Source organism: Ambystoma mexicanum, chromosome 5q (genome assembly GCF_040938575.1).
Source record: "Ambystoma mexicanum isolate Mex_15411 chromosome 5q, UKY_AmexF1_1, whole genome shotgun sequence".
Taxonomy (NCBI): domain Eukaryota; kingdom Metazoa; phylum Chordata; class Amphibia; order Caudata; family Ambystomatidae; genus Ambystoma; species Ambystoma mexicanum.
Window position 1 is genome coordinate 1072541617 of NC_090933.1, and position 27558 is coordinate 1072569174.

The 27558-nt window shown below is 45.6% G+C and overlaps 2 protein-coding genes across 2 annotated transcripts in view; one reads left to right on the plus strand and one right to left on the minus strand.

Annotated features, from left to right (window-relative positions):
• Positions 1-15072, minus strand: part of DERL1 (derlin 1) — a 191895-nt gene extending 176823 nt beyond the window's left edge. The window contains exon 1 of the mRNA XM_069621572.1: positions 14630-15072. Coding sequence (XP_069477673.1) covers positions 14630-14782 — 153 coding nt within the window. The 5' untranslated portion in view covers positions 14783-15072. The remainder of the gene's footprint in view (positions 1-14629) is intronic.
• A 280-nt stretch (positions 15073-15352) lies between these two features.
• Positions 15353-27558, plus strand: part of TBC1D31 (TBC1 domain family member 31) — a 1687314-nt gene continuing 1675108 nt past the window's right edge. The window contains exon 1 of the mRNA XM_069621570.1: positions 15353-15707. Within this exon, the coding sequence (XP_069477671.1) occupies positions 15631-15707 (77 nt within the window). The 5' untranslated portion in view covers positions 15353-15630. The remainder of the gene's footprint in view (positions 15708-27558) is intronic.

The window sequence follows — 27558 nt, forward strand, 5'->3', positions numbered from 1 at the left end:
AGAAGGACCCTAGTGGTATAGAAGCCAGCTGTAGGCAGGTCAGGATGGGGCTCAGGTACAGGAAAGTCAGAGTTCCAGAAGATATCTTCTTCAAAAAGTAGGCATTAGCTTCAGATTTAGATTAGTGTTCAGGGACTTCACAGAAGGCTCCCTATATGCGCTCCAGCATTAGGCCTGGGTCAACGGTATGGGCAAACTCCCAACCACACAAATCACCCACTCTGCCTCACTGGATTCACACAAGGTTTAAGGTAAGTATTAACAAAGCCAACACATTACCTTAGGAGAAAAGAACTACAGGGTGGATGCCTTCAGGACGCAGCAGCACAGGACCCTGTCCATGGATTCTTGGTCTGGAGACTGGACACTGGATGGGAACTTGCAGCAGCAGTCACCAGAGGAGGCTTCCAGCAATTGATTATTGATGGTCTCTTGTGGCTCTGGATTTGGCGCCCTTTTACCAGAACAAGGATGATTATCGCCAGTTGAATTCTCTTCCCTCTTTCGGTCCTGCACTCTGGTGAGGCGACTACAGGGATTCCAATCGTGTCTCTGGATGTCCAGCAGGAACCCACCAAAGTTTCAGCGGGATTCAGACTTCGGAAGACCATGCACCACATTCAGGCTATACATAGGTCCTCTGGTATTGGCAGTTGGCAGCCCAGGAAGATCACAGGACGTTGAGGGAACTCTTGTGTTGCAGGTCTTCTTGAGACTAATGGGTCTCAACAGCCTCTGGGTAGGAGTAAACCCATTGCGGACCCCCAGGTCGATTGGAATAAAGGAATCGATTACCCAAGCCAACACAGTACCTTAGCAGAAAAAAAAAAAGCTCCTGGGTGGATGGCTTCACGCTGCAGCAGCACAGTACCCGGTCCCTAGAATCTCGGTCTGGTGACAAAAGAAACAGATACTGATGCGAACTTGCAGCAGTAGTCCTCGGAAAAGGCTTTCAACAAAGGATTCATCAAGGCTTCTTGCGGCTCTGTGGATTTGGCGCCCTTTAACAGTAACTAAATGAAGAACTATTATCGCGGTCGGATTTTCTTCACTTTCTCTGTCCAGCACTCTGGTGAAGGGATTCTAATCGTGTTTCTGGAGGTCCAGCAGGAGTCCACCAATGTTGCAGGAATCGGACTTCGGAAGACGTTGCACTGCACTCATACTCGAGGTCGCCTGGTATTGGCAGTTTGCAGCCATGGAATGTCGCAGTACAATGAGTGGGTCTCACCAGCCTCTGGGAAGTGTGATCGTTTTCAGGACGATCCAGGTCGGATGGTCAGACTCCGGTTACACAGCAGGCTCTCCAGTCGCTGGAAATCATTACAGCCGTGGTTTCTTCATCTACCTCTTTGGATTCAGCTCCAGTGGTTGACTTGTCAGCAGCTTCCAGGATCAGAGTATTTATCAGGAACTATAGCATAACTTCTGCAACCTTTCCCTGCAGTTTACAGAAAGGAGTGGCTGGCTGGCTGGCTAGCTGTCAGGACAGCCAGCTCCCCAGTACGAATTGGTTCTTTTCAGGCAAAGAGAAAGACAAAGGGCGTTTGGTCTCCTCCCTCGCTTTTTGCCTTCACAGACACTTGGAGCCTCGGTGGGGAATACAAAGGACTCCAACTGAAGACCAAAACTTCAGCCAAGATCCTTCCCGCCTAGGACGGCAGAAGAATACCCAAGAAAGAACACGGATACAAAGAGTGCAAAAAAGAAGGAGCCCACCATTCTAGCAGAATGGTGACCCTCCTATGCATTACCGCGGCCGATTTAACAGCCTGCGAGTAACATGACTGAAAAGTCATCAAGTAAAACCATTGCCACCAGCCATTCAAGTTAACTTGTAAAAAAATGTTTACCAGGGGATACAGTTTATCTCCCCAGTACTCCACATAAGGTGGGGTGTGCTGGCTCACTATATGAAATATAAAGGGAGTGGAAATCCCACTTTACTTCTTGGCAACAGTAGTTCACAGGAGAAATAATAATAATTAAAAAGGAAGCCACTGCATTTAAAATGTTGTGTGCTGCCATAGTACTTTACAGACAGTCTAAAGTTATAGGAAACTATAAACTCCAATCACACACTGTGGAGAGACATAAAAAGCTCTCCCATAAAAAGAGCAAAAGACTAGGTGAGAGGGGAAAAAGATTACCACTCACCTAGGAATAAGGGAAAAATAATCAAAGTCCAGCAAAAGGTCCTGGGGTTGACACAGGTCAGCACAGGTACCAAGTGAAAACATCTTTTTATAAAGATCTTTTCCAAAAAAAGATCGATTTAGAAGGACCGCTCTGTGACCGCACAGAGTGGTCATTCTAAATCTAACTGTTAGCCCCTGCAACGCACACAAGTGCGCACAGGGGCTGCCAGGCAAGGCGAGACAGGTGGTCAGGTGGGTCATATGAGTGTGTGCGCGTGTAGTGTGTGCGTTGAAGTGTGTAAGATATTGGGAAATGAACATAAATGTGTGTTAGTCTGTGTATGCAGCGGGGGCGCGAGGGGGGGAATAATAATGTAATGTTCTTTTTTCTGCTTTCTAAGGGCCGCACCAAAATCGTCTTTTGTATGTGCGACCTTTAGAAAGTGGCAGAAAAATTACATGGAACCATCGGGAAGATTTATCACTGAAATGAAAATTTTAACAGACATCTTTTCCATTCAGCACATGGAGATCTCCATTTTATTTCACTAAGCCAGATAAAACCTATTTTTTCCAATGGCTTGCAATTAAGGTAAATTATCCAAGAATGTATTTTTTCCATCCCAACATGATATACTCAGGTTATCACCAATAAATATTACAGGATCCTCCAAACTAATATAACATTTGTCAATCCGAGTCATCACACAATCCACAAATTCCCGATTCGTGACTGCCGCAGGATTCCAAAATAAATTAAAAACCATGCAGATCTCTCTAACGGGGTACATTTTAGGGTACCAACTCCATTTAAGTAGTTGAACAAACGGATTAGGATTTTTAGCCTCCATCACATTCATACCCACTCTATTTTTTTATTAATAGCAAAAGGCCAGCTAAAGGTCTACCCTTTTGGCCCATAATCGCTGGGTTTAGATACATGGTGAACCCTTCTAAAAATCTTATTTGAACATAACCATGTCTCTTGTAGACATAATAAATCTAAAGCATCAATATTAAAATCTCCTTTAAAAAAAATAAATAAGTGAATGGCCTCTCATGTTCCATGGTCCTATTATTGGACCTTTGGTCTAATCTAATCTTTGGTCCATCTAATTGCAGTTAGCTTTTTTTATTCACTATGAATGCATCTGCCAACCAAGACCATAATAACATCTTTAGATGTAGTGGGGGTACCCTTCAATTCCCTTACAACTTTCCTCTCAATTTTGCTGACCCCGCTGCATGTCACTTTTATAGGATATCTTTTATATCACAGGGCATCTCTATTCCAGTCATCTACCTCCTTTCTTTCAAGCTCACTACCATAATAGGAGCCTCTACTATTATTCACGTTAGCCAATAACCGAGGCCATTGCATATCTTTATCAACAGCTTGTGGTTGCGAGGACAGACAGTTATTTTTAAAGTTCTGTCATATCAAAACCCAACGGTAACATAGATGGCACTGCATCTAAAAAAGATTGTTTCACTAGATTTGAATACAGATGTAGCAATACTATCCAAATGAGTTTCATGTACAAATTCAACCAAACATTAATCTCTAGTGCCAATTGCTCCAAGTTTAGGTATGTGGTGCAGTTGATTTATTACATTATTATGGTTTAGTACAAGGCCATCATCCACATAAATCAATCTTTCCAGTAATAGACATTTCTCCAAGTCTCTTTTAGGAAAGACATCTTCCTCTATTGACTGGTTTTAATTGGGGGCCCTGAGCCAAGGCTTTCTCCTTCGACTCAGCATATTTAGCGTCCTCAATTTGTGTTTTTTGAGCAAAGTTTGAAACTTGGGTGATTTACTTCCCACATCTGTTAAGTTTCCTGCTACCAACTAGAAACCAATTGGGTTATTTCCCTTATCTAGAGTACCTTAGTCTTTCCCTGATCAATTGATTACAATGTCTCGAGAGTGCTCCTCTTCACCATCATCTTCATCAGAGTACACAGACATTCAATAGTGACTCTTCCATTATTTCCCCATATTTTGTTTTATCTAACCCACCCAAGTAAATTGTCTCTAGTCCTTTATCTTGCGCACCTTTTCTTAAGTTTTTATTTTTAACTCTGAAGCCTGCAAGGTTTGAGGGCAACTCTAAATTCTGCAAACATTTTCTGGAATGATTCTTGGTTTTAGGTTTTTGCTGCTGCTTCATATTCTCGGTTTTCTTTGCTGCAACCATGTTTCTTCTTTTTCTTTTGGGAAAATATGGGGTACTCATTTGTAGATAGTTCTTGAGATTTTGGAACACACTACCAAGGTTAGTCCACACACTGGAGGACCACTTTGAAATCAGGAAAAAAACTAAAGCTGTTTCTTACGCCTTCAAGGAAGCCAACCAGCTTTGACCAAACGCAACCAACAGTGGCATCAAGAAGACACACCAGATATGGAAAATCTGCAGCACAAACCACTGGTCCTATGAATTAACTCGTGTCACCTCACAATCACATGCAAACTCAAACTGGCATCCCACACCGCACTTTTTCACTTCCAACTTAAAACATAACTACACCTTAACAACAAATAGCATACCTCTGCCGCTGGCCAACGCAACCCACACCACTATAATCAGATTTCCTCTGTGGGCAGAAGTCCATCGATGTTACAAGACATCACACCGAGAAATCTGTCAAGGGCACGGATATCAAAGTTCTTCCAATCTGCACCACCAACACAAAGCATCCCAATCTTGCTTGCCCATCTCCTAAATAACCAAACCCACACATTATCTTTTAGCTCCACAACAATGCCAGGGGACCATGCAAATGGCATCGGTTCACGTTGCAAATTCTGGCAATGCGTTTGTCTTGGAAGCAAGACAATGCAGGGCAACACAGGTTTGAATCCCGATCCCGCACTTAGAAACCACTCACTGGTATTATGCGCGTTATAATAGAAAAATTATAATAGCATAGCCCGTTGCAGGTGGAAAGCCCAAGTTTCCTCATGGTAAAACAAGGAGGACATTGTTCGAAGCGCGTGACCGCTGGTGGGAGGATGTGTGATGTGAGGGCTCATCCTGGTATTTTGGCCCAAGACTTGAGTTCCAATACCATCTCGCCGATTTAACTGAAATTGTGTCATTCTGAATAAATAAAAAAACATGAAACGCTTAGAAACAGGCTAAACGTCTTTTAGGGGAAATTCTCATTTCTGTGTTAATTCCCTTCAACCTTAGAGACCCCCCAGCTCTTTTGCTGGACTCTAGGACTTTTCATTTTTAATCCTGGAGAGAGTGAGCCCTTTTTCTCACCCTCTCATGTGTTTTGATTTGAACTCTGTGTTTCTATGACTTTGGAGTCTAACAAACTGCCTAGGCATCACCTTTTGTATTGTGACACACAGCACCTCCAGTGCAGTGTCACAGAGAAGTCCTTTGGATTTCTCTTAAGGTTCAAATACCTTTTCTTGGATAAACTACTGTCTCTAAGAAATTGACTTTACTTACCCTTTTCTCTTTGTAAACCCAGCACACACCATCGTATGTGAAGTGCTGGAGGAGATGCTTAGTATCCCTTTTGGCTACTTTCTCATGCAATATTTTTATGTTACCCGCACTGCAATTAATGGCTGGTGGCAGTGGTTTATTTTTCCTACCACTGGGTGTTTTTACCGCAGGCTGAATCCTCAGCTGCAGTATCAAAATGGCCGTGTTTTTTTTTGCCATTTCTTGTTTGTGAGGTCCTTCGAGTTTTATTTTGCGCGCCAAACCAAGTTTGGTCCCTTTGTTCGCTTTGCCTTTGGCAATCTTCAATGCTGAAACCCGCCTCTTGCTCCAGTGTGTCTGGTAGGGCTCGAAGCAAGGGAGGTCCGCGAACCTCCCTGCGCTTAGTCTCCTTGGTTACAGGAAAGCACCCAAAGATGATTGGCTGGCTGGCCTTGGAGGACAGCCACCCTGCTCTGTGAATGACAGCTAGGCTGCGAATGAATGGGAAAAACTTGCATTAAAACAGGCAAGGTCTTTTGGGACGAAGGCAGTCGACCACTGGCGAAGGAATCGAAGAAGAAACTAGAAGATACGCTTGCTGCACCCTCCTGGACCGTTGGTTTGCCCGGTGAAGCCCTGCTGCAGTGCCGAAGCTCCAACTTTCTAAATGGAATAGAGAAGTTTCTCCCCTTGGGTTGGTGGGACCAATCAACCTCAAAACGAACTTGCCTGGAACCCCTCTACCTGCTGGCTGTACTTCTTCGCGGATGCTGGAACCGAGTGCCAGCGGCCAGAAACTCCAGAATCAAGTGTATTGTTTTTAAGAGGACCAGAGCACCAGGAAGATCCAACGGACCCTCCCAAAGCAGGACTACCCAAGCCTGAGACATCTCACCAGAGTGCTGCGAGGGGAGTCCAACAAGTGTCCGAGATCCACAGTGTGCAATTGACCGGTAGTTACTTGTATTGCTGGGAAAAGGTGAACATATACTTCATTGGGGGATTGTAAAAGTGCGTAGCTGTGCAGGAGAACTTGTTAACCTTTGTTTCCTTCCCTAACCTTTTCCTTTTTCCATAACTCCAGTACTGAATTAAGTATCAAAGTGATATATCAGTGTCGACAGTGTGCTAGCAATTGAAGTCACCAGAGGATGTAGGAAGTGTCTTTGCATCAACCCAAAAGGGTATATAATTACTTAACTGAAAGAGTGTATTTAATTATTGCAACATGCCCTTTCTAAAGAAGGCTTACTTAACCCTTTAAGTGCCAAGGACGAGGTATCTCGTCCTTGGAAGTGCACACGCAGTGCCAAGGACGAGATAGCTCGTCCTTTTTGGCACCTTGTTTTGAGCGATCCCTGCAAAGCAGGGATCGCTCAAAACTGTAATCCAACCCCCGGGCTATGCGAGGGGGAGGTCCCCCCTCACTGCCCGGGGGTTGGATTTCCTTCAGTTTCACGCCGACGTGCGTTACGCACGTCGGCGTGAAACGGAAAGTATTTCCAACGCAGCAGCCATTTTCGGCTGCTGCGTTGGAGAGAGAAGGTGAGTGCCCTTCTTGTTCCGCCTCGATCTCCGGCTGTATTTCAAGCCGGAGATCGAGGCGGGTACCGTTGGAAAGGGGAGATTCTCCCCTTTCCAACGGTACCCATTGTGTGACTTTGCTGCCCGCGGATCGGGCGCAGGGCGCCTCGATCCGCGGGCAGCAACGTCACGGATCAAACGAAGATCCTTTTGTGACGCGTGGGGGAGGGGGGGCTGCTTACTAGGTAAGCGGCCCCCTTCCCCCGTGGCCCCAAAGCATGGGGCCACAGCGCCAGGGACCCCTGGGGGCAGATGATCACTGCCCCCGGGGGTGGGGGGAAAAAAAAAAAAAAAAAAAAAAAAAAAAAAAAAAAAAAAAAAAAAATCGAGGGAAGGAGGGAGGTGGGAGGGGGTTTTGGGCCCTGGGGCCCACTGGGCCACCAGCGATTGACCTAAAAGTGGTGTCCCTGGAAAGGGGACTTTCTCCCCTTTCCAGGGACACCACTCATATGCCGCATTGCTGGTCACGGATCAGCGCAGAGCGCTGATCCGTGACCAGCAACCCACTGAACCACCATGGATCTGTTTGCGAGTTGGGGGGGAGGGGGGCTGCTTCAGGTAAGCAGCCCTCTCCCCCCCCCCCCCGGCCCCCAAAGCATGGGGACACATGAAAATGTACCCTGGGGGCAGATGGCTGGCCATCTGCCCCCAGGGAAATATATATAAAAAAAATAATAATAATCTGAGGGATGGGGGGAGGTGGGAGGGGGTTTGGGGTCCTGGGGCCCACTAGGCCACCAGGGATTGAACAGAAAGTGGTGTCCCTGGAAAGGGGACTTTCTCCCCTTTCCAAGGACACCACATATGAGGCATTGCTGGTCACGGATCGGCGCAGAGCGCTCGATCCGTGACCAGCAACCCACTAGACCACCATGGATCTCTTTGTGAGGTGGGGGGTGGGAAGGGGGCTGCTTCAAGTAAGCAGCCCTCTCCCCCCTCCCGACCCCAAAGCATGGGGGCACGTGTATGTGAACCCTGGGGCAGATGGCTGACCATCTGCCCCAAGGGAATGTAAAATAAAAAACAAAAATGATGGATTATTTACTGAATGAAAGGGAGGGGGTGTCCCCCCATAGGGGCGGGTGCCCCCCCAACCAAAGTAGAAAGGGGGCACCCCTTGTAACCCTCCCTGGGGGCAGATATCTGTTCCTAGGGAGGGCCATCTGACCCCTGGGAGGGATGCATGAGGTGGGGCCCCCCCTATCTGCCCCCAGGGAGGGTTGCATGAGGTGGGGCCCTCCATTTGGGGTGGGGGGGGTTGAGGGCCACCCCCCGTTGCGGTACATCATGCGCTGCCAATTTAGGGTGGCCCTCAGCCCCCCCTAAAAAGCAGCCTGTGGTTTTGTAATTTTTTTTTTGTTTACCCAACTTTGCTTGGTGCAGATGGCCACATTAGTGTGGCTATCTGCCCCCAGGGTGCCCAAACCCTACTGCCCCATCTATTGGGGGTCCAGCCCCACCTTTTGGGGTGGCCCTCTCCCCCCTCACCCCAAATGGAGGTGGGGTGTACCTCACGCAGCCGTTTGGAGGAGGCCCAGGGAGGCCTGCATGAGGTGTGTCCCCCAGCCATTGGGGGTGGGGTGGGGGGGGGGGCACCCCAAAAGCTGGGGCAGGACCCCCAATAGATGAGACAGTAAGGTTTGGGCACCCTGGGGGCAGATAGCCACACTAATGGGCCCATCTGCACCAAGCCAAGTTGGGTAAACAAAAAAAAATATACAAAAAAACAGGCTGCTTTTTAGGGGGGGCTGAGGGCCACCCTAAATTGGCAGCGCATGATGTACCGCAACGGGGGGTGGCCCTCAACCCCCCCCCACCCCAAATGGAGGGCCCCACCTCATGCAACCCTCCCTGGGCGCAGATAGGGGGGGCCTCACCTCATGCATCCCTCCCTGGGGTCAGATGCCCCTTCCTAGGAGCAGATATCTGCCCCCAGGGAGGGTTGCATGAGGTGGGGCCCTCCATTTGGGGTGGGGGGGGGTTGAGGGCCACCCCCCGTTGCGGTACATCATGCGCTGCCAATTTAGGGTGGCCCTCAGCCCCCCCTAAAAAGCAGCCTGTGGTTTTGTAATTTTTTTTTTGTTTACCCAACTTTGCTTGGTGCAGATGGCCACATTAGTGTGGCTATCTGCCCCCAGGGTGCCCAAACCCTACTGCCCCATCTATTGGGGGTCCAAATCTGGGGCGATGGGCGCAAATCACACCTCTGCGGATTCCCACGGGTGTCCTCTTTTCGAAAATGCATGGGGTTCCCTGTTTTCCTCGGTGGCTTGGACACCCGAGGCCCATATCTGTAAGTTGCGCCGGTCGGCAGAATGTCGGAGATTTCCCTCTGACAACAGACTTGGGGTTACTTGTGTTTTAGGCTTTCCCCTTGGCGGCCAGGTAGGTGCACCCACACATGTGAGGTACCGTTTTCATCGGGACACCTGTGGGAACGCGGGACGGTAGGCCATGTGTTGTGGGGGGCGCGTTTCGATGGGTGCGGCGAGCGAAATGTGCGGAAAAAGCGTTTTTTTCCCCACATTTCCGACTTTGCAGGGCTGTCTGGGTAAAAAAATCTGGGGCGATGGGCGCAAATCACACCTCTGCGGATTCCCACGGGTGTCCTCTTTTCGAAAATGCATGGGGTTCCCTGTTTTCCTCGGTGGCTTGGACACCCGAGGCCCATATCTGTAAGTTGCGCCGGTCGGCAGAATGTCTGAGTTTTCCCTCTGAAAACAGACTTGGGGTTACTTGTGTTTTAGGCTTTCCCCTTGGCGGCCAGGTAGGTGCACCCACACATGTGAGGTACCGTTTTCATCAGGACACCTGTGGGAACGCGGGACGGTAGGCCATGTGTTGTTGGGGGCGTGTTTTGATGGGTGAGTCGAGCGAAATGTGAGGAAAATGCGTATTTTTTCCCACATTTCGGACTTTGCGGGGGTGTCTGGGTAATAAATTCTGGGGCGATTTGGGCATATTATACCTCTGCGGATTCCCACGGGTGTCCTCTTTCCGGAAATGCATGGGGTTCCCTGTTTTCCTTGGTGGCTTGGACACCCGAGGCCCATATCTGTATGATGTGAGAGTGTGACATTTCCGGTGTGAAAACAGACTTGGGGTTACTTGTGTTTTAGGCTTTCCCCTTGGCGGCCAGGTAGGTGCACCCACACATGTGAGGTACCGTTTTCATCGGGACACCTGTGGGAACGCGTGACGGTAGGCCATGTGTTGTTGGGGGCGTGTTTCGATGGGTGCGTCGAGCGAAATGTGCGGAAAAAGCGTTTTTTTTCCCCACATTTCAGACTTTGCAGGGGTGTCTGGGTAATAAATTCTGGGGCAATTTGGGCATATCATACCTCTGCGGATTCCCACGGGTGTCCTCTTTTCGGAAATGCATGGGGTTCCCTGTTTTCCTCGGTGGCTTGGACACCCGAGGCCCATATCTGTACATTGTGCCGGTCGGCAGAATGTCTGAGTTTTCCCTCTGAAAACAGACTTGGGGTTACTTGTGTTTTAGGCTTTCCCCTTGGCGGCCAGGTAGGTGCACCCACACATGTGAGGTACCGTTTTCATCGGGACACCTGTGGGAACGCGGGACGGTAGGCCATGTGTTGTGGGGGGCGTGTTTCGATGGGTGAGTCGAGCGAAATGTGAGGAAAATGCGTATTTTTTCCCACATTTCGGACTTTGCGGGGGTGTCTGGGTAATAAATTCTGGGGCGATTTGGGCATATCATACCTCTGCGGATTCCCACGGGTGTCCTCTTTCCGGAAATGCATGGGGTTCCCTGTTTTCCTTGGTGGCTTGGACACCCGAGGCCCATATCTGTATGATGTGAGAGTGTGACATTTCCGGTGTGAAAACAGACTTGGGATTACTTGTGTTTTAGGCTTTCCCCTTGGCGGCCAGGTAGGTGCACCCACACATGTGAGGTACCGTTTTCATCGGGACACCTGTGGGAACGCGTGACGGTAGGCCATGTGTTGTTGGGGGCGTGTTTCGATGGGTGCGTCGAGCGAAATGTGCGGAAAAAGCGTTTTTTTCCCCCACATTTCGGACTTTGCAGGGGTGTCTGGGTAATAAATTCTGGGGCAATTTGGGCATATCATACCTCTGCCGATTCCCACGGGTGTCCTCTTTTCGGAAATGCATGGGGTTCCCTGTTTTCCTCGGTGGCTTGGACACCCGAGGCCCATATCTGTACATTGTGCCGGTCGGCAGAATGTCTGAGTTTTCCCTCTGAAAACAGACTTGGGGTTACTTGTGTTTTAGGCTTTCCCCTTGGCGGCCAGGTAGGTGCACCCACACATGTGAGGTACCGTTTTCATCGGGACACCTGTGGGAACGCGGGACGGTAGGCCATGTGTTGTTGGGGGCGTGTTTCGATGGGTGAGTCGAGCGAAATGTGAGGAAAATGCGTATTTTTTCCCACATTTCGGACTTTGCGGGGGTGTCTGGGTAATAAATTCTGGGGCGATTTGGGCATATCATACCTCTGCGGATTCCCACGGGTGTCCTCTTTCCGGAAATGCATGGGGTTCCCTGTTTTCCTTGGTGGCTTGGACACCCGAGGCCCATATCTGTATGATGTGAGAGTGTGACATTTCCGGTGTGAAAACAGACTTGGGGTTACTTGTGTTTTAGGCTTTCCCCTTGGCGGCCAGGTAGGTGCACCCACACATGTGAGGTACCGTTTTCATCGGGACACCTGTGGGAACGCGTGACGGTAGGCCATGTGTTGTGGGGGGCGTGTTTCGATGGGTGCGTCGAGCGAAATGTGCGGAAAAAGCGTTTTTTTCCCCACATTTCGGACTTTGCAGGGGTGTCTGGGTAATAAATTCTGGGGCAATTTGGGCATATCATACCTCTGCGGATTCCCACCGGTGTCCTCTTTTCGGAAATGCATGGGGTTCCCTGTTTTCCTCGGTGGCTTGGACACCCGAGGCCCATATCTGTACCTTGTGCCGGTCGGCAGAATGTCTGAGTTTTCCCTCTGAAAACAGACTTGGGGTTACTTGTGTTTTAGGCTTTCCCCTTGGCGGCCAGGTAGGTGCACCCACACATGTGAGGTACCGTTTTCATCGGGACACCTGTGGGAACGCGGGACGGTAGGCCATGTGTTGTTGGGGGCGTGTTTCGATGGGTGAGTCGAGCGAAATGTGAGGAAAATGCGTATTTTTTCCCACATTTCGGACTTTGCGGGGGTGTCTGGGTAATAAATTCTGGGGCGATTTGGGCATATCATACCTCTGCGGATTCCCACGGGTGTCCTCTTTCCGGAAATGCATGGGGTTCCCTGTTTTCCTTGGTGGCTTGGACACCCGAGGCCCATATCTGTATGATGTGAGAGTGTGACATTTCCGGTGTGAAAACAGACTTGGGGTTACTTGTGTTTTAGGCTTTCCCCTTGGCGGCCAGGTAGGTGCACCCACACATGTGAGGTACCGTTTTCATCGGGACACCTGTGGGAACGCGGGACGGTAGGCCATGTGTTGTTGGGGGCGTGTTTCGATGGGTGCGTCGAGCGAAATGTACGGAAAAAGCGTTTTTTTCCCCACATTTCCGACTTTGCAGGGGTGTCTGGGTAATAAATTCTGGGGCAATTTGGGCATATCATACCTCTGCGGATTCCCACGGGTGTCCTCTTTTCGGAAATGCATGGGGTTCCCTGTTTTCCTCGGTGGCTTGGACACCCGAGGCCCATATCTGTATGATGGGAGAGTGTGACATTTCCGGTGTGAAAACAGACTTGGGGTTACTTGTGTTTTGGGCTTTCCCCTTGGCGGCCAGGTAGGTGCACCCACACATGTGAGGTACCGTTTTCATCGGGACACCTGTGGGAACGCGGGACGGTAGGCCATGTGTTGTGTTTGTGTGGTTTTCATAACGTTTTGACCCATTTGCTGGAGCCCTTTGTCTCACAACCCTTTCTTTTCCCAAATGTGACCTACATTTAGTCGCTGCTTTAGCCACCATACACTTTTGTAACCTGCACAAGTCACCTACCCTTGAAAAGGTCTGCCTGTGCTCTTTCAAAAAATGTATGGCTGCCGTTCCTCACCACATTGGTTTTCCCAATTTACACATGCTAAGTGCGTCTGGTCAGACCGTGAGCGTAAAACTCCTGTGTACCATGGCTCAGTGTTTGGCTTGTGGTATTGCTTGTTTTGTACAAACACTACAAAAATGGTATGCTCTCCTAACTGCAAGAGTCGGGGGAATGTAGCGGAGCATTGCTTTTCTCAAAATTCATAGAAGCCATTGCCGTACCAAGCCAACCATGTCCAACACATACCTTTTTTTTCAGTCATTTTCCCGCTTTTCCCCCATTCGATGGCAGTTTCCCCTACCTAGTTGTTGCCTGACCTATACAAATCACCCCTTCCTAAACTTGGAATTTTGTCTACTTTTCAGAAATATATGCCTTTCTGTCCTCCAATTTGGCTTTCCTGCCCTTTTCTTCCATTCCGTCCATGCATGTCCAATTGGCAAAAATGGCAAAAATCGCCTACCTCTCACAAAACGGTTGATATCCCCATCAAAATATTTTTTTTCCATTTCCACTCAACCTGTTCCTGAAAGCCAACACATTGGGGAACTCAGCACAGCAAACCATTTGTTCCTAGCTCTTACAAGGAAAAAACCACTGGCTTCTTTGTGCATCATTTTATTGGCATTTTTTGAAAAAACCCAAAATTTTCGCACATTTTCCTTATTTTCTCTCACCCCCCTACAGCAACCTGGGATTCCTGGGTGGCGTTACGACCGCCTACATGTGGGAAGAAAAGGAGCCAAATTTGGCCGAGATATCTCATGTAACAAAAAAGTTACAAGCCATTGAATGGCCACATACCAAAATCACCAAAAAAGGCTCTGGCACTGGGGAGAAATACCCATGGCACTTAAAGGGTTAAAAACTATTTTAATAAGAAACCTTGAGTATGCATGTTATTTGAATACTTGTCACTGTGAATACCTATGTTGCACCTCTACAGCTCACATTGACCTCTCTTGAGATAAGCATAGCTGCTCAGTCACTCTTCCAACTTGTGTAGTACAGGTCTATACCAAAGGTTGGGTTCCCTCTTGCCAAGAAGACAAGGCTGGTGTAGTCTCCCACATGGTTACTACATACAATCGTGCCTAACAACGTCACAATTAAATTCGATTTCAAACATATTGCTTATTCGGAGCATGAACAAATTAACAGGGATAGGGGCGACATGCTCCAAAGGAGGGTGCGCTAAGTGGTATGGTGAGAGGTGCGAGTAACCACCGAAGGGTTTGAGCGTATGCATTGCTGAGGGAGCGTATGGGCTGTCTCTCGTGTGAACAGCCAAAGTCTGACATATGGGGGTGCAAGAAATCAACCATTACGTATCCTATTAAGAGCAGGAAAGGTCCCCAACAAATCATTTTTAAACAGGTTAGCTGTCAGAGAACACCAGAACGCTCGGCCTTGGACACTCACATGGAAGCGGTGCAAGAAGGCGTCGGGCCATAGCACCAGCCAAGTCGGGTTGATGAGTCCCAATTTGCCAACGAGCGGAACAGCGATGGCAGCAGCAAACCAATAGCGTGTGATCAGGGGAATGCTGCGGAACCAATCCCCGATTTCCGACATGGCTGTGGACTGGGAGAACAGAAGTCAGGGAGCAACGGGAGGAGGCAATTTTTCAACGAGGAAACCACCCAGCACTGCTACCGACAGGACCCGTGGCCGATCGTGCATGCGCACAGCTTTCATGACGTGTCCTCTGCCAATAAGACAGCGGCGGTGCTGTTTCCTGCCCTGAATCCGCTACTTCCTTGTTTTGCCAAAGTGACAGGCGAGGCCATGATGGGCGGAGTTTTAGCTTCTCTCGCGAGAGTTTCATAGGTTCAGCCACACCTAAGATGGCCGCTGACATCTCCAATATGAATGGGGCACTCTATTGGTTAAGATGTTTACCATGCCCCTAAAATACATAGTACCATAAAACTGAAAAGGGACAAGCATAACGCGTTGTGGAGGAATTCGGGCTTTCTTGCATTGCTTGGGGGTTCTTCAACTGTTTCATTAAAATGTTATTCACCTTTACAGAGAGTGCCCCCGACTACTTGTGTTCTCAGATACTTCAAACTTCTGTTTACAAACAATATTTCCCAGCATGCTGTTCTGTCTCCTTAGCAACCGAGTTACTGTTCCTGGTTACTAGCTAACTGTCAGCGTTGCGTGGAAGTCACGCTCTTTTCGCGCGGTAGGGGCCTGTGAACCGAGCCTTTGACTGTCTTGATATCCTGCGAGTTCACCGTGCTCCCTGCCCCTATCATCGGGCCCCGTCCTGAAGTCCCTAAAGGTTCCACACACACTTTTCGAACCCGTTGCTCTTTGCTTCCGAACTGCAGGGATCGGGAGCAGACCAGAAGTTTGAGTTTTCCGCATCGTGACAGGGAGGACCTGGGGGACTGCAACACACTCCCACATCCAGTATGCAAACCACTGATCTGGACTGCAAGGAAAGTGGCAAGATATGGCACCGGAAACCGACCCCTGCCGCCAACGCAGGGTAAGGGCAACAACAGGTTGAATGTTTTGGGGACAAACGTTGGCCGCGTGTGAGTGAGGATGGCTACAAGGTATTTGCGGCGTTCAGCATAACTACCTGCAAGTTTCCACAAAAAGTACATGTGCGGCAAGACAATGTACCTTCTTGATATCTGTCCGCAAAACTTTGCATTGACCATGAGGGGGTGTTATGCGCCAACTGTCCATAACTCAACGTCACAATTGCGCTATATAAGAACCGGGGGTGGACTGGGAACCAAAAGAGGACTTGTGGCCCGTATTATACATGTTCAGCAAGCCCAGCCCTTTTCCTATAGGAAAATGTGGAAATACCACACGAAAGAGGCACAGGGTGCAGAAGCTTACCTGGAAACCTCCAGAGTTCCCTATATGCCAGTCACCTCCGATAAGAACAGTGTAAGATAGCAAGTGGACTGTTGAAAAGTATGGTGTTTTCACGGTGTCTCCTTTGAAAAACAGTTTTTGTCGATCTTTGTGATGCTAGAGCACTAACAGTTCTCCTTAACTATGGCAATGGCATGTACCTTGCTGCGCTATCTCGGAGCCCTTGAAGTGCGCTTATACCATGATCTGCTCTGCACCTCTATTCTGTTACTGGGCTATTCACTGAACTCTGGTTAATTTACAAAATAATGCAAATTGCATGCAGACGACAACCACGTTAGCACCTAGTTCTGTTATGTCCCCTGCATGCAGCCTTAAATATTTATTAGGGGGTGGGCAAAATCGTTTACTCTCGGTCTTGTAAAACATGTAAATGCCACCTGCAGATTAGACTTTACATACACATTTTCCATACTAATGTTAAGGAAAATCATGATTCTATTAAAGACACGAGGCGCAGTATTATGCTTCACTTCCTTTACTACTTTTTAAACAGCAAACCATAAACAATAAAAAAAAAATCAACCACAGTAACAATTCCCAATAACTAATCAACTGTGAAACCATGTGTGTATAGTCTTCCAATCACGACTGAGCCTGCCTCCCAAAGGTGTTCTGCGCACGCTCTCCTTTCTTTGAGTGTCAATCCAAACTGATGAACTGTAACAAAAGCAAAGAACTGGAACTCTGTTTTCCTTCCGCCAAGAACTTTAGGACCCGCTGGCCTTGGGATCCGTCCTGGCAGGAAAGGGAATTAAACGAGAATCAAGGATCCCATTAGATTCGGATGGCCTTCCTGCCAGCTGCTGCGCTTCTCACATGACAATTTTGACATAGCCCGCTCCATGCTCACTTTAAACGTATCTCTAGCTCTTTGTAAACGATCCAATTTATAGGTGAGGTAATACTTTGCTTCTGTGTCTTTAGTAGAATCATGGCTTTCCTTTTTTAAAATGTATTTATAAGATTTTCAATTACAAAGTCTCATTTAAGACCAAACACTAGAGATGCAAGATGCAATAGATAAACATAAAAAAGCTAATTAGGTACAGCACATCTAGAGCAAAAACAGGAGTATAAACAATTAGGAGAAAAATAAAGGAAAGCAAAGAAGGGGAGGGATAAAGGTCAATGGTGAACCAAACAAGAACAAAAGATGGACATTATAAAAAACGTTCACACTTATAAATCATTAAATGGACCATATATTGCATCATATTATTAAAGCTCTGTGCAATGAGTATTTATTTTGTCTCATAAGACATATTCAGAATCAATAACAATTGACCCAATACAATAAGCATTGGCGACCTGGGAATATTACAATTTGTCACGATTTCCATTCTAATAATGACATCATCCCATTAATCCCCAATTTTGTTACATTCTCAAAACATAAGCAGGTTTGTTCCCTCACAGCTTTAGATGACCAGCCTAAGTCCATTGGTAACAGTTTAGAGTCTTGCATCTTGTATGGCGTCCAATACAAACAATGAACAATTCTATATTGGATGTGTCTCAGATCCAGATCTACCTTCATCCTAAAGATGTTGCTACATATCCTGACCAAACAACGTCTGATATAGGAGCTCGAAGTTGGTTCTCCCAGAAAAAAGCTTTGAATCAGCAATACGGGAAGTTGGAAACCGTAGACGATATAGGGGCTGATTCATGGAATTATTTGCGCCGAAAAACGGGGATTTGTGCAACTTTCTGCCCGGAAATCCCCATTTGTTAAACAGGGATTTGCGGGCAGAATGGCGCACAAATCTCAGTTTTTCGGCGCAAATAATTCCATGAATCAGCATGATAATGTTGAGGCAGACATGGAGTGTGCCCTCAGAAGACAGCTCAACTCTGGTTCATTATGCATTATTGCATTGAGCAGGGAAAAAATAGACCCAAGAATGTTGGATAATATTTGATACTGCTGTACCTCTCATGCACGTAGCTTATATTTGAAGCGTAAAAAGACAGTCTGCCAATCCTTCTCCAATCAAGACATCTTTAAGCTTCCAAATGCCATCTTTCTGCCAGGAACGCCAGTGTATTGAAGAATTCCCTTGGGTAATATCTGAGTTGTACCAGAGACTTGATTCGAGTGACTGCAGGGTTTTAACATTATGTTCCTTATGGGCATTTTTCCAGGTTTCTACAGTATGATGAACCGGTGGTTTGACTTGATTTATTTGTAAACATTCACCTGATGAAGTTAATCGTATCTGGGTGCTGATGGAACAAATCGTAGAACCTCTGCTTTCACAATGATAATATCAGATCAGGTTGTATTTGCAGAGACTGGCAATTAACCATCCGTATTCCCTAGCGGAACAGATGAGTATTTGCAGCCTTGAGGAAAGCAGTGAGTGTTTTCAGAGTGTTTTCAGGTCTTGAATGGTTCCCGGGAGCCTATCCCATAGTCTTGGTCCATACACGCTGAATCTACGATCCCCTTTACTCACGTATTTAGACCGAGGTACATGCTGCAGATTCTTGTCACGTGATTGTAATTGACGGCTTGGAATATAGCTCCTAATTTTATCCGATTTATAACTTGGAGCTAATTTATTCATGCATTTGAAGACCAGGCACAGCATTTTAAAATCTATGCGTTCTTTCACAGCCAGCCAGTGTATAGATTGTCTTAGATTGGAGATGGGGGAAGACTTTGCCACTCTAAACGCCAGCCTGACTGCAGCATTTTAAGCCACTTGTAATCCCTGCAGTTGGATTACTGGTATTCCTGATGGCAGTTCGTTGCCATAATCCATTCGTGAGTTAATGGGGGTCCCCACGACTGTTGCTCTCTTTGTTCGTTATAAATGTCAAGATTTGTCTCAGCATTCGTAGGGTGTAAAACGCTGCACCTTTGCGCTGACCTGCACTCCACATCACATATTCTCTTCCCACACACAGCCCGCATTTTACATTTTGTGGGCGAAATCCAGCTGTGAACCCAAGAAACATGGTGACAGCGTCTGCTTGGTATGTTGCAGATGTTTTGAGGCAAATAGCACAACCTCTGTCTTGATGGCATTCAACAGCAGCAGATTAGCACACATCCAGGCCTGTACTTCTTTTGGCACTGTTATACTACCTCAAAGGTCTCCTCTAATCTCTCTATTTTCTGGAACACCTGAGTGTCATCCGCATACAAATGGAATTTAGTACGATGTTTCCTCAAGATGTCCATGAGAGGTGTAGCATATAAGTTAAAAAGTAGGGGAGAGAGTGACGATCCCTGTGGAACTCCACACTTTTGTCGAAAGGAGTCCGACAGGAAGTCTCCAAGTTTGACCCTTTGTTCCCGGTCAGAAAGGACTCAAACCACTGAAGGGCTTGTCCCGAGATTTTTCCCACCTCCCTTAACTGCTTCAACGGGATCTTGTGATCTACCGTATAAAATGCGGCAGAAAGGTCCAACATAATCAATAAAGACATGTCTCCCTGATCTGCTGTTTCCAGGAGATTGTCCCAGACTGTCAATAATGCAGTCCCTTGTCCCAAATCCTGGACGAAATCCTGTAAATGATCCAGTAGTGTCTCCTGTTCCACATGTTCCTGTAACTGGGATGTGACTATTTTTCCAGAATTTTTGCCGGCTATGGTAGTCCTGCCACTGGTCTATAATTCTGGAGATTCTTGGGATCTAGATTTGCTTCAGGTCTGTTGGCACTGTGTCTGTAGTTAAGGACTTAATCACAAACTTTGTGATAAAAGGGGCGATGTCTGTGGCCACGTGTTTGGCTGCTGACGATGGAATTGCAAATAAAACATCATTCATGGCCTTCAAGTTAGAGTAAGGAGCATATGCTCGCCTGCGAAACATCAGTAAATACAAATGGATTCTGTGCAACCATGATATCTGAACTAATAGCCTCAACCACCTCCGATTGCTCAAGCCTCAACGACTGATCCTCGAGAACAATCTTTTCTCTAATCAGTTCTATTTTTTTCCATAAAATGGTTGTTGAAGGCATCTACCTCTATTTGTGAGGTTTCTGGCACTGCTGCCACACACTTAGGTTCCACAAGATGTGAGATCACTGATTATAGTCCACGAGGCCTATTATTTCCTTTATTAGTCTTCTCTACCATACATTTAGATCTGGCTTAAAAAATAGACTTTGTTTACTCTCTTTGGGTGATCTTGATCAATTCTAAATTGTTACATGTTCGCCTTTTCCACCATATTTTTTCGAGTGATCTCAGCTGTCTCCTTTTTTTGGCGAGATCTTGCGAGAACCCAGAATTGGCCACTTTCCTCAATGTACTTTGTTGGAAAGGGGCCAATTCTTTGCACAGCCTGTCCATAATCTCTGTACTTTATTTAAAAACTCTTCACAAGGCAAGGAGTTATCAATTTGGGCAAAGGCTTGTTTCAATTCCTCCCCCGAAATCTTCAATAATTCTTTAGATTTACTGAACTGGCCAATCATACAATTGTCATGACCCTCCGGTGGTGGCACTGATCTATTCATTCAATGTTTTTCCATCGTCAACAAGTAGTACATAGATGTATCATTCTAAATAGAGACCCAAGCTGGGTTGCAATCAGAACTCGTATTTGGCCATCCATGAAGGCCTCGTAATGAGAACGCTGCATGGTATTTCTTCAGTATTGGATAACCAAAACCACCATCTTTGACCAAGAGCCTCAATATCTAATGGGGATACAGGGTCTTTTTGTCACAGCCCACAAGAAATCATGAAATATCTTTTGCCACCCCTGCAAAACCTTGTGAGATTCAATTTGGACCACCGGTTACAATCGGAGATAATGTCTTGTATCTTGATCTTAATGTTGTAGATCAATAATTGTTGAATATTCCTTTTTACTTGAATCCCCAGGCATTTGAAACTATCTTTGGTCAATCGTACCTGCTTCTCCCCGAAAAAGTTTCTGAAACGTATCCTTGTGATCGGGAATATCAGTCTTTGAAACATTTACCTTGAAATTGGAGTATGTGCTATATCGTAAAAGTACTTCCAAAGACATTTCTGGATCAGACATCAAAATGAGTAAATCATCATACAATTAAATCTTAGAGGTATAAGAACCGCAATTAATACCCTCATGAGAACGAAGCAGTGCTGCAAGAGGTTGCATATAAAGAGCAGGGGTGGGAGCAGACAACTGGTTCCGCAATTAATCTGAAACATGTCGGAACGTAACCCATTGTTTTAGATTAATTATATAAAGCTCAGAAGAGGCTAAAAAAGTAGGTCCAAAACGAAATCTTTGCAAAACCTGGTAGAGAAATGACCAGTTCACTTTATCAAAAGTCTTTTTGTCATCAATGCTTATTGCAGCAAGTGGTCAGAGCGATCTTTACAAAGGTGGATCACGTCTATTAATTCCCTCATATTATCCAAGCTTTGTTTACCCCTGGCAAATCCTGTTTGGTTATTATGCACTAGTCGCGGTATCGGTGCCCATAAATGGAAAGCAAATAATTGGCCTGTAATTAGCACAGTCAGTATGATCTCTACCAGGTTTAGGAATTAACGTAATTAATGCCAAACACATGGACTCTGGTATCGTACCCCTCAGCAATATTCACATAAACCTCTCTTAGCACTGGTATCAGCAATTCCTATAACATACTATAAAATTCAATTGTAAAACCATCCGGACCCAGGCATTTGCCTCTTGTTGGGGAACCTAGAGATTCAAGTATTTCCTCATTTGTGATGACCGTCAAGCTCACTCAATTCATTTACACTCCATCCTGTGTAGATCAATATCCTCTAGAAACCTATACATATCGTCTTCCATGCAGGTGTTATAACCCTTATACAAATCAACATACCACTGTTCAAAAGCTTTAAGAATGTCCCAATGCTTCACCAATATTGCCCCATCAGCCTGAACAATAGACATTATTTGCTTATTTTGAATCCATTTATTTTTTTAAGCCGATTACCAAGCAAGGTACCCACTTTCTAACCATGTTCCCAATATGAGTGTCTGATGTTAATGTTAAAGGACATTTGTACCGCGCACTATCACCACCGGAGTGGTCTCCTGGTGCTCTGGCGGCTCTGAAAGAGTGAGGGAGGTGGGGGGGGGGGTTAGTGGGAAGAAGCTGGAAAAGTGCAAGAGAGCAGTGATGTGCGGTTGGTGGCCTCAGCCTGGTGGGTCAGTTGGCTGAGCCTGGGGTGTATTCAGCCGGTAGACGTCGTGTACTGTTGTGCGAGTCTATGTGAGTTTTTGTTTTGTTGTTGCAATGTAGTGAAGTTTGTGCGGTTTGTTTTGCTGAAGGTATGTGGTTGTGTTTGGTTTGGGGATTGAGAGGTGTATGCAGAGGGGGGCGTTGTTAGTACAATTGGTTAATTGGCATCTTTATCCTGAATTGAGGCGCTGGGCTTACGTAATCTCCCCAGGTGGAGTTCAGGAGCACCCTTGCGCCTCTGTTCTGATCTGGGTCCGGCGGGCCTTCAAGGTCCCTTTCACATCTAGTCCCCACCTCCCCCAGCCTCCCTTGCAGCGCTACCTGTCTTCCCTTCCCACTCGTACGGCTAGTGCACCTCTCAGTGTCCACAGCTCTGATAGTGTGGTTATTGCCAATATCCCGATAATTCCACCACACTGTGGTACCTGGTGGCAACTAAGGGGCGTGTGTGGGTATTGGGTGGGAATAAGTGTGGGTTGTTGACTCTGTGTCCGTGGGTGTCTCCTGTGTTCCACTCTAACCGGCATGCATCGTCCAGGTGCCGTGGGAGTTTCTTCACATAAGGAGTTGTCCACAGTCTGTACTGGGAGTTGTCCGTGTCCACTCCAGTTTAGTCATCCCTTTTCCTTTCTGTTTAGGTTTTCAGTTTGAGTCTGGTGTTGAAGAGCCAGTTTTCTAGTAATTTCCTAAATTTTAGGTGATTTTTGGTGTTTCTTATTTCTTTTGGCATGTTGTTCCAGGTTTTTGTGGATAAGTGGTAGAAGGAGGTGCCTCCAAGTTTCTTCTTGAGGTACGGTTTTGGTTCCAGGCGGATTTCGTTGCTCGACCTGAGGAGTCTTGTTGTCTTGTAGATTGTTATTTTCTTTTGTTGAAATTCTGCTCCTTGTCCACTGATTGCCCTGTGCGTTATGCACAATGTTTTGAAGGTGATGCAATGTTTTACTGGGAGCCAGTGTAGTGTTTTTAGGGCAGGAGTGATGTGTTCTCTTCTTGATAGTTTGATGTCTTGCTAATGCATTGTGGATCTGTTGTAGTTTCCTCAGGAGGTATTCTGGTATTCCGAGGTAGAGGCTGTTTACATAGTCAAATTTTGACATGATGAGGGTGACGATAGTGAGTGTTTTGTGCGTGGAGGAAAGGAAAGGTAGGATTCTTCTTGCCGTGTGGAGGAGGAGGAAAAAACATTTCTTGACTTTTGCATTTACTTGTGATTCTAGGGTTAGGGTGTTGTCCATCAAGACTACCAGACGTTTTACTACCTTAGATGGTGACGGTGCGGTTCCCATTTCCGTTAGCCACGGGATGGCTGTTTCATTCTCTTGGTCTTTAGATATGATCGTGATTTCTGTCTTTCCTGGGTTGATTTTCAGGTTGTTGGCAGTCATCCAGTTGAAGACGTCTTTTAGACACTCGATTAGGGTCGATGATCAGCTTTGGTGTCTTTGAGTTTGTAGATGATTTGGGCATCATCTGCGTAGTTGTAGCATGTAATGTTGTACTTTTTGAAGATTCTGATAACCGGAGTCTGGTAGATGTTGAAGTACAGTGGTGATAGTGAGGATCCTTGTGGCACTCCACAGTCGTTAACTCTTGGAGTGGATTTGAAGGGTTTAATCCATACGGTTTCTGTTCTGTCTGCTAGGAATGATTTGGTTCAGAGTAGTGCTGTCTGTTATGCCTATGTCTTCTAGTCTTTTGGTTAGGGTGTCAGGGCTAACTGTGTCGAAGGCTATGGAGAGGTCGAGTAGAATGAGAGCTGAGGTTGTGTTTGAGTCTGCATTAGTTTTTAGGTCGTCCCAGATGGATGATAGTGCTGTTTCCATTCCTCTTGCGGGTCTGAAACCGACTTGAGCTTGGTCTAGCAGGTGGTGTTTTTCTACGTATTCTTGGGTTAGTTTATATACGTAGGTTTCCAGGAGTTTTGCCGGGTAGGGAATGTTTGAAATCGGAGATCTTGCTTTTATAAGATTGCAGTGGAGTTTGGAGGTGTTGTTTGGCTTGGACTTTCTTTTAGAGGTCGTCTTCTGATCAGTGTTTTGATATAAAATGTTTCTTGCTCTGCTTTTCTGGTGAGCCAATGATCTAATGCCAGCCTGGCCCGCAAAACATTTGCATTATGTTCTGTTGATGGACAGTGAATGTTAGTGCATGCCACTTCCTTATGAGTTTTATTTCTCCAATTCTCCCCTGTACAAAAGCAAAAATCATAATTTGTCCCGAATAACAGCGTAACAAAGATATCAAGTACATAGTCTCAGCCATATAGTATCCTATCTCCTCTGTAACATGTTTCACGAAAGCCAAATCATTAAGTAAGAAATTATTCAGTCGCCATACTGATTCCCTAGGCCTCTCATCTAACGTACAATCCAGGTCAAAACGAATATCAGAATGGTCAGAAAGCACTATTTCACCCACCTCGGCACATATCACTTTCGAGGACAACGATCGTGAAGTCAAATAATAATCTATGCGTGAAGCTGTACCATGAGGGGCTGAATAAAATGTGTACTGCCATTGTACTCTGATTCAAGTGTTTCCAAGGATCCACCAAACTCCATCACTTCATTTGAGTTTAGCACTTGCCTGGCAGTATTCAAATTATGCGATGTACTACAAGATGATCTGTCTAATGTGGAATCTAATGGCATATTAAAGTCTCTGCCCGTTATAATATCAGAACTTTGAACATTTCCCAACAACCTATCCAATTCCACACAAAAAAAATGATGGTTCATATTTGCATCGTAAATATTCACAAGAATAAATGGATTACCCTCCAACATCACATCCGCAACAATATATCTCCCCTCTTTATCATCAGTTGTCCACCCGTATGAGTCTAAAACGTAGATTTTTATGAAATGGGCTACTTACACCATGAGTCATAGTGAAAACAAATGGAGATTTCTCTGTCATGTTTTATTCAGTAAGTATTCTCAGTCTTTACTATTAAGATGTGTTTCCTGAAAGAAGGCGATATCTGCTTTTTTTTTGTTTTTGCTTTAAGCGTGTTAATGTTTTTTTTACTTTTACTTGGGCTATTCAACCGTTTGACATTCCAGGGCAAGAACATGGGATCGACGTCGAGAGAAGTAAAAAAGGAAAATGTGTATTCATGTTTTAGGCAAAACAATAGCCATATTGTCATTCTAGATCGGCTCGGAGGGAGGGTAGAATAAAAACAATCCAAATTCTTTTTAACCAGAATTTCATATCTAGACAAAGGGTCAGTAACTGCACTCCTTGTGATGAGTCCAATGGATTTATCACTGTTTCACCCGACGAAGCAGAATGACAGGAACTCAAAGGACTTGTTGTTTTTCTAAGCCTAAAGAGAGCAGGACCAACTGAAAGCCGCACTGGTGAGAGGCAGAGGAGTGCAGGAGAAGACATCAGGTTCCAGCTTAGAAAAACAACAAGCTTGCTCGTAGTCCTTTGAGTTCCTGTCATTCTGCTTGAAATCCCTTGTGCTCCCGCTCGTCTCAGTACATGATGGTTTGTGGGAGTTGGATTCCATAGAGGTTTTTCGACTTGTCACTCTTGGATGATTTCCCTCAGAGGTTTCACTAAAAAGCACATCATAAAAAGGTGTTATATAGACATTTGTGCCATCCTGTTTTGCTAATACAGGAGAAGGAAACCACCCTCTGGACTCAAGGATTTTTTACTTTGAATAACATATTGGTTGGAGCTATTTTGAGTTTGAACACTTTTTGCCAACCTCAAACCAAAGACATTTCCTTTCACCTTTTTGTTATGTTTAAAGTGAAAGGGTCAGGATAGGGCATTTTTGACTCGAGGACTGATTTTTAGTTACTGACATCCTGACACAGACAGATTCTTAGTTTTAGTTTTTAGGTAGGGAAAACCCCTCCCCTTTTGAAATGGGGTCAGAGATGCCTTTTCTATTTTTTTATTTAATAAAGTGTCTTTGCTTGTAAATGACAATCTTGTGTACGGCTCTCATTTCTGACCCCTCAAGCCCCTTATCTATATAAATTAATAAATACCTGCTTGCATGAAATATAATATGTAAAACAAAAAAAACACATAAACCTCCATGCTAGAACCTAATCCTGATGAGCGTCACCAACATCTCCCACAAAAACAAGCAATTATTCAGACTTATATATATCACCCTATAAAAACCTGGGAGGTGCAAAATTTTATTAAAACCATCAAGCATTACCCCACATAAATGCTTATCACAATGCGCCAGCAATATGACCGGCATGAAGAAGCCCAGCACAACTGTACAAACAAAAAAGCGAATGCTGCTATCTAAGGTTGATCACGGAAGCGGTTACATTATTTAGAACCTTATTGCGTCAACCAATAATTTAAACAGAGCTATTGGTCAAATCACTTATTTTGGTGCCAGAAAAAGCACACAGGCCAGGGAGAAAAACTTGAACAAAATATTGTTTCTAATAGTTTATATCGTGACAACACAAAATAAAATAAACAATGATGCATACTAATTCAAGAATACTAAATAAAGAGAAAGAAAAAGCAAACAACTATCAATTTTCAGTATCTGACAAATTGTGTAACAAATTCTAGATATGAATCTCCAAATGAAAGAAGGTTGTCGACTTGTGAATAGTGAACCAATATAGTAGTGAGTTCTTTAAAGTGTGTAAAGGCCCCAGTGGTTAAAGTGAATGTGGAGACCTGAAAGGCTCCATAGAAGGCGTTAAACAAGAGGAGAGAGAAGGAAAGATTATTGTTTTTGGTTCCAATACATACAACTGTTTTGCATACAGGTTTGCTTATTTATGAAGAGCATCAATGGGCACTCATTCCATTTAAGCGAATAGTATCTAGATTTGTGACATTACAAAGATATAATTGCATCTGAGATTTATAACCAAGGACCCTAACTATTGTCTGTGATAGCCCAAATAGCCGTGTGTCGAATACAAATAACAGTACTATTTCCTCCAGACATAGGTCAGCACAGAAATATGTGGAACATTCTTATTTTGCAGAGAACATAAATGAGCACAAGCTTTCTTTGTTGTTAATGAGGGTCCTGGTTCTAGAAAGCAAAATCAATATAGGAAAACAGAGAGGAATCAGACTGCCCCACCCTTTAAACGCTCAGGTGGGAGAACTTATTGGAAGCTAGAGATTATACAACTAGCTAATGAGGATCACACTTCTAATCATGCAGATAAAACAAAGTTTAATTAAAAAAAACATAGTGTTAAAACTAGTACAACAACAGGACAGCAGGTTACTGTTGTCAACCATTCAGACAAGGGT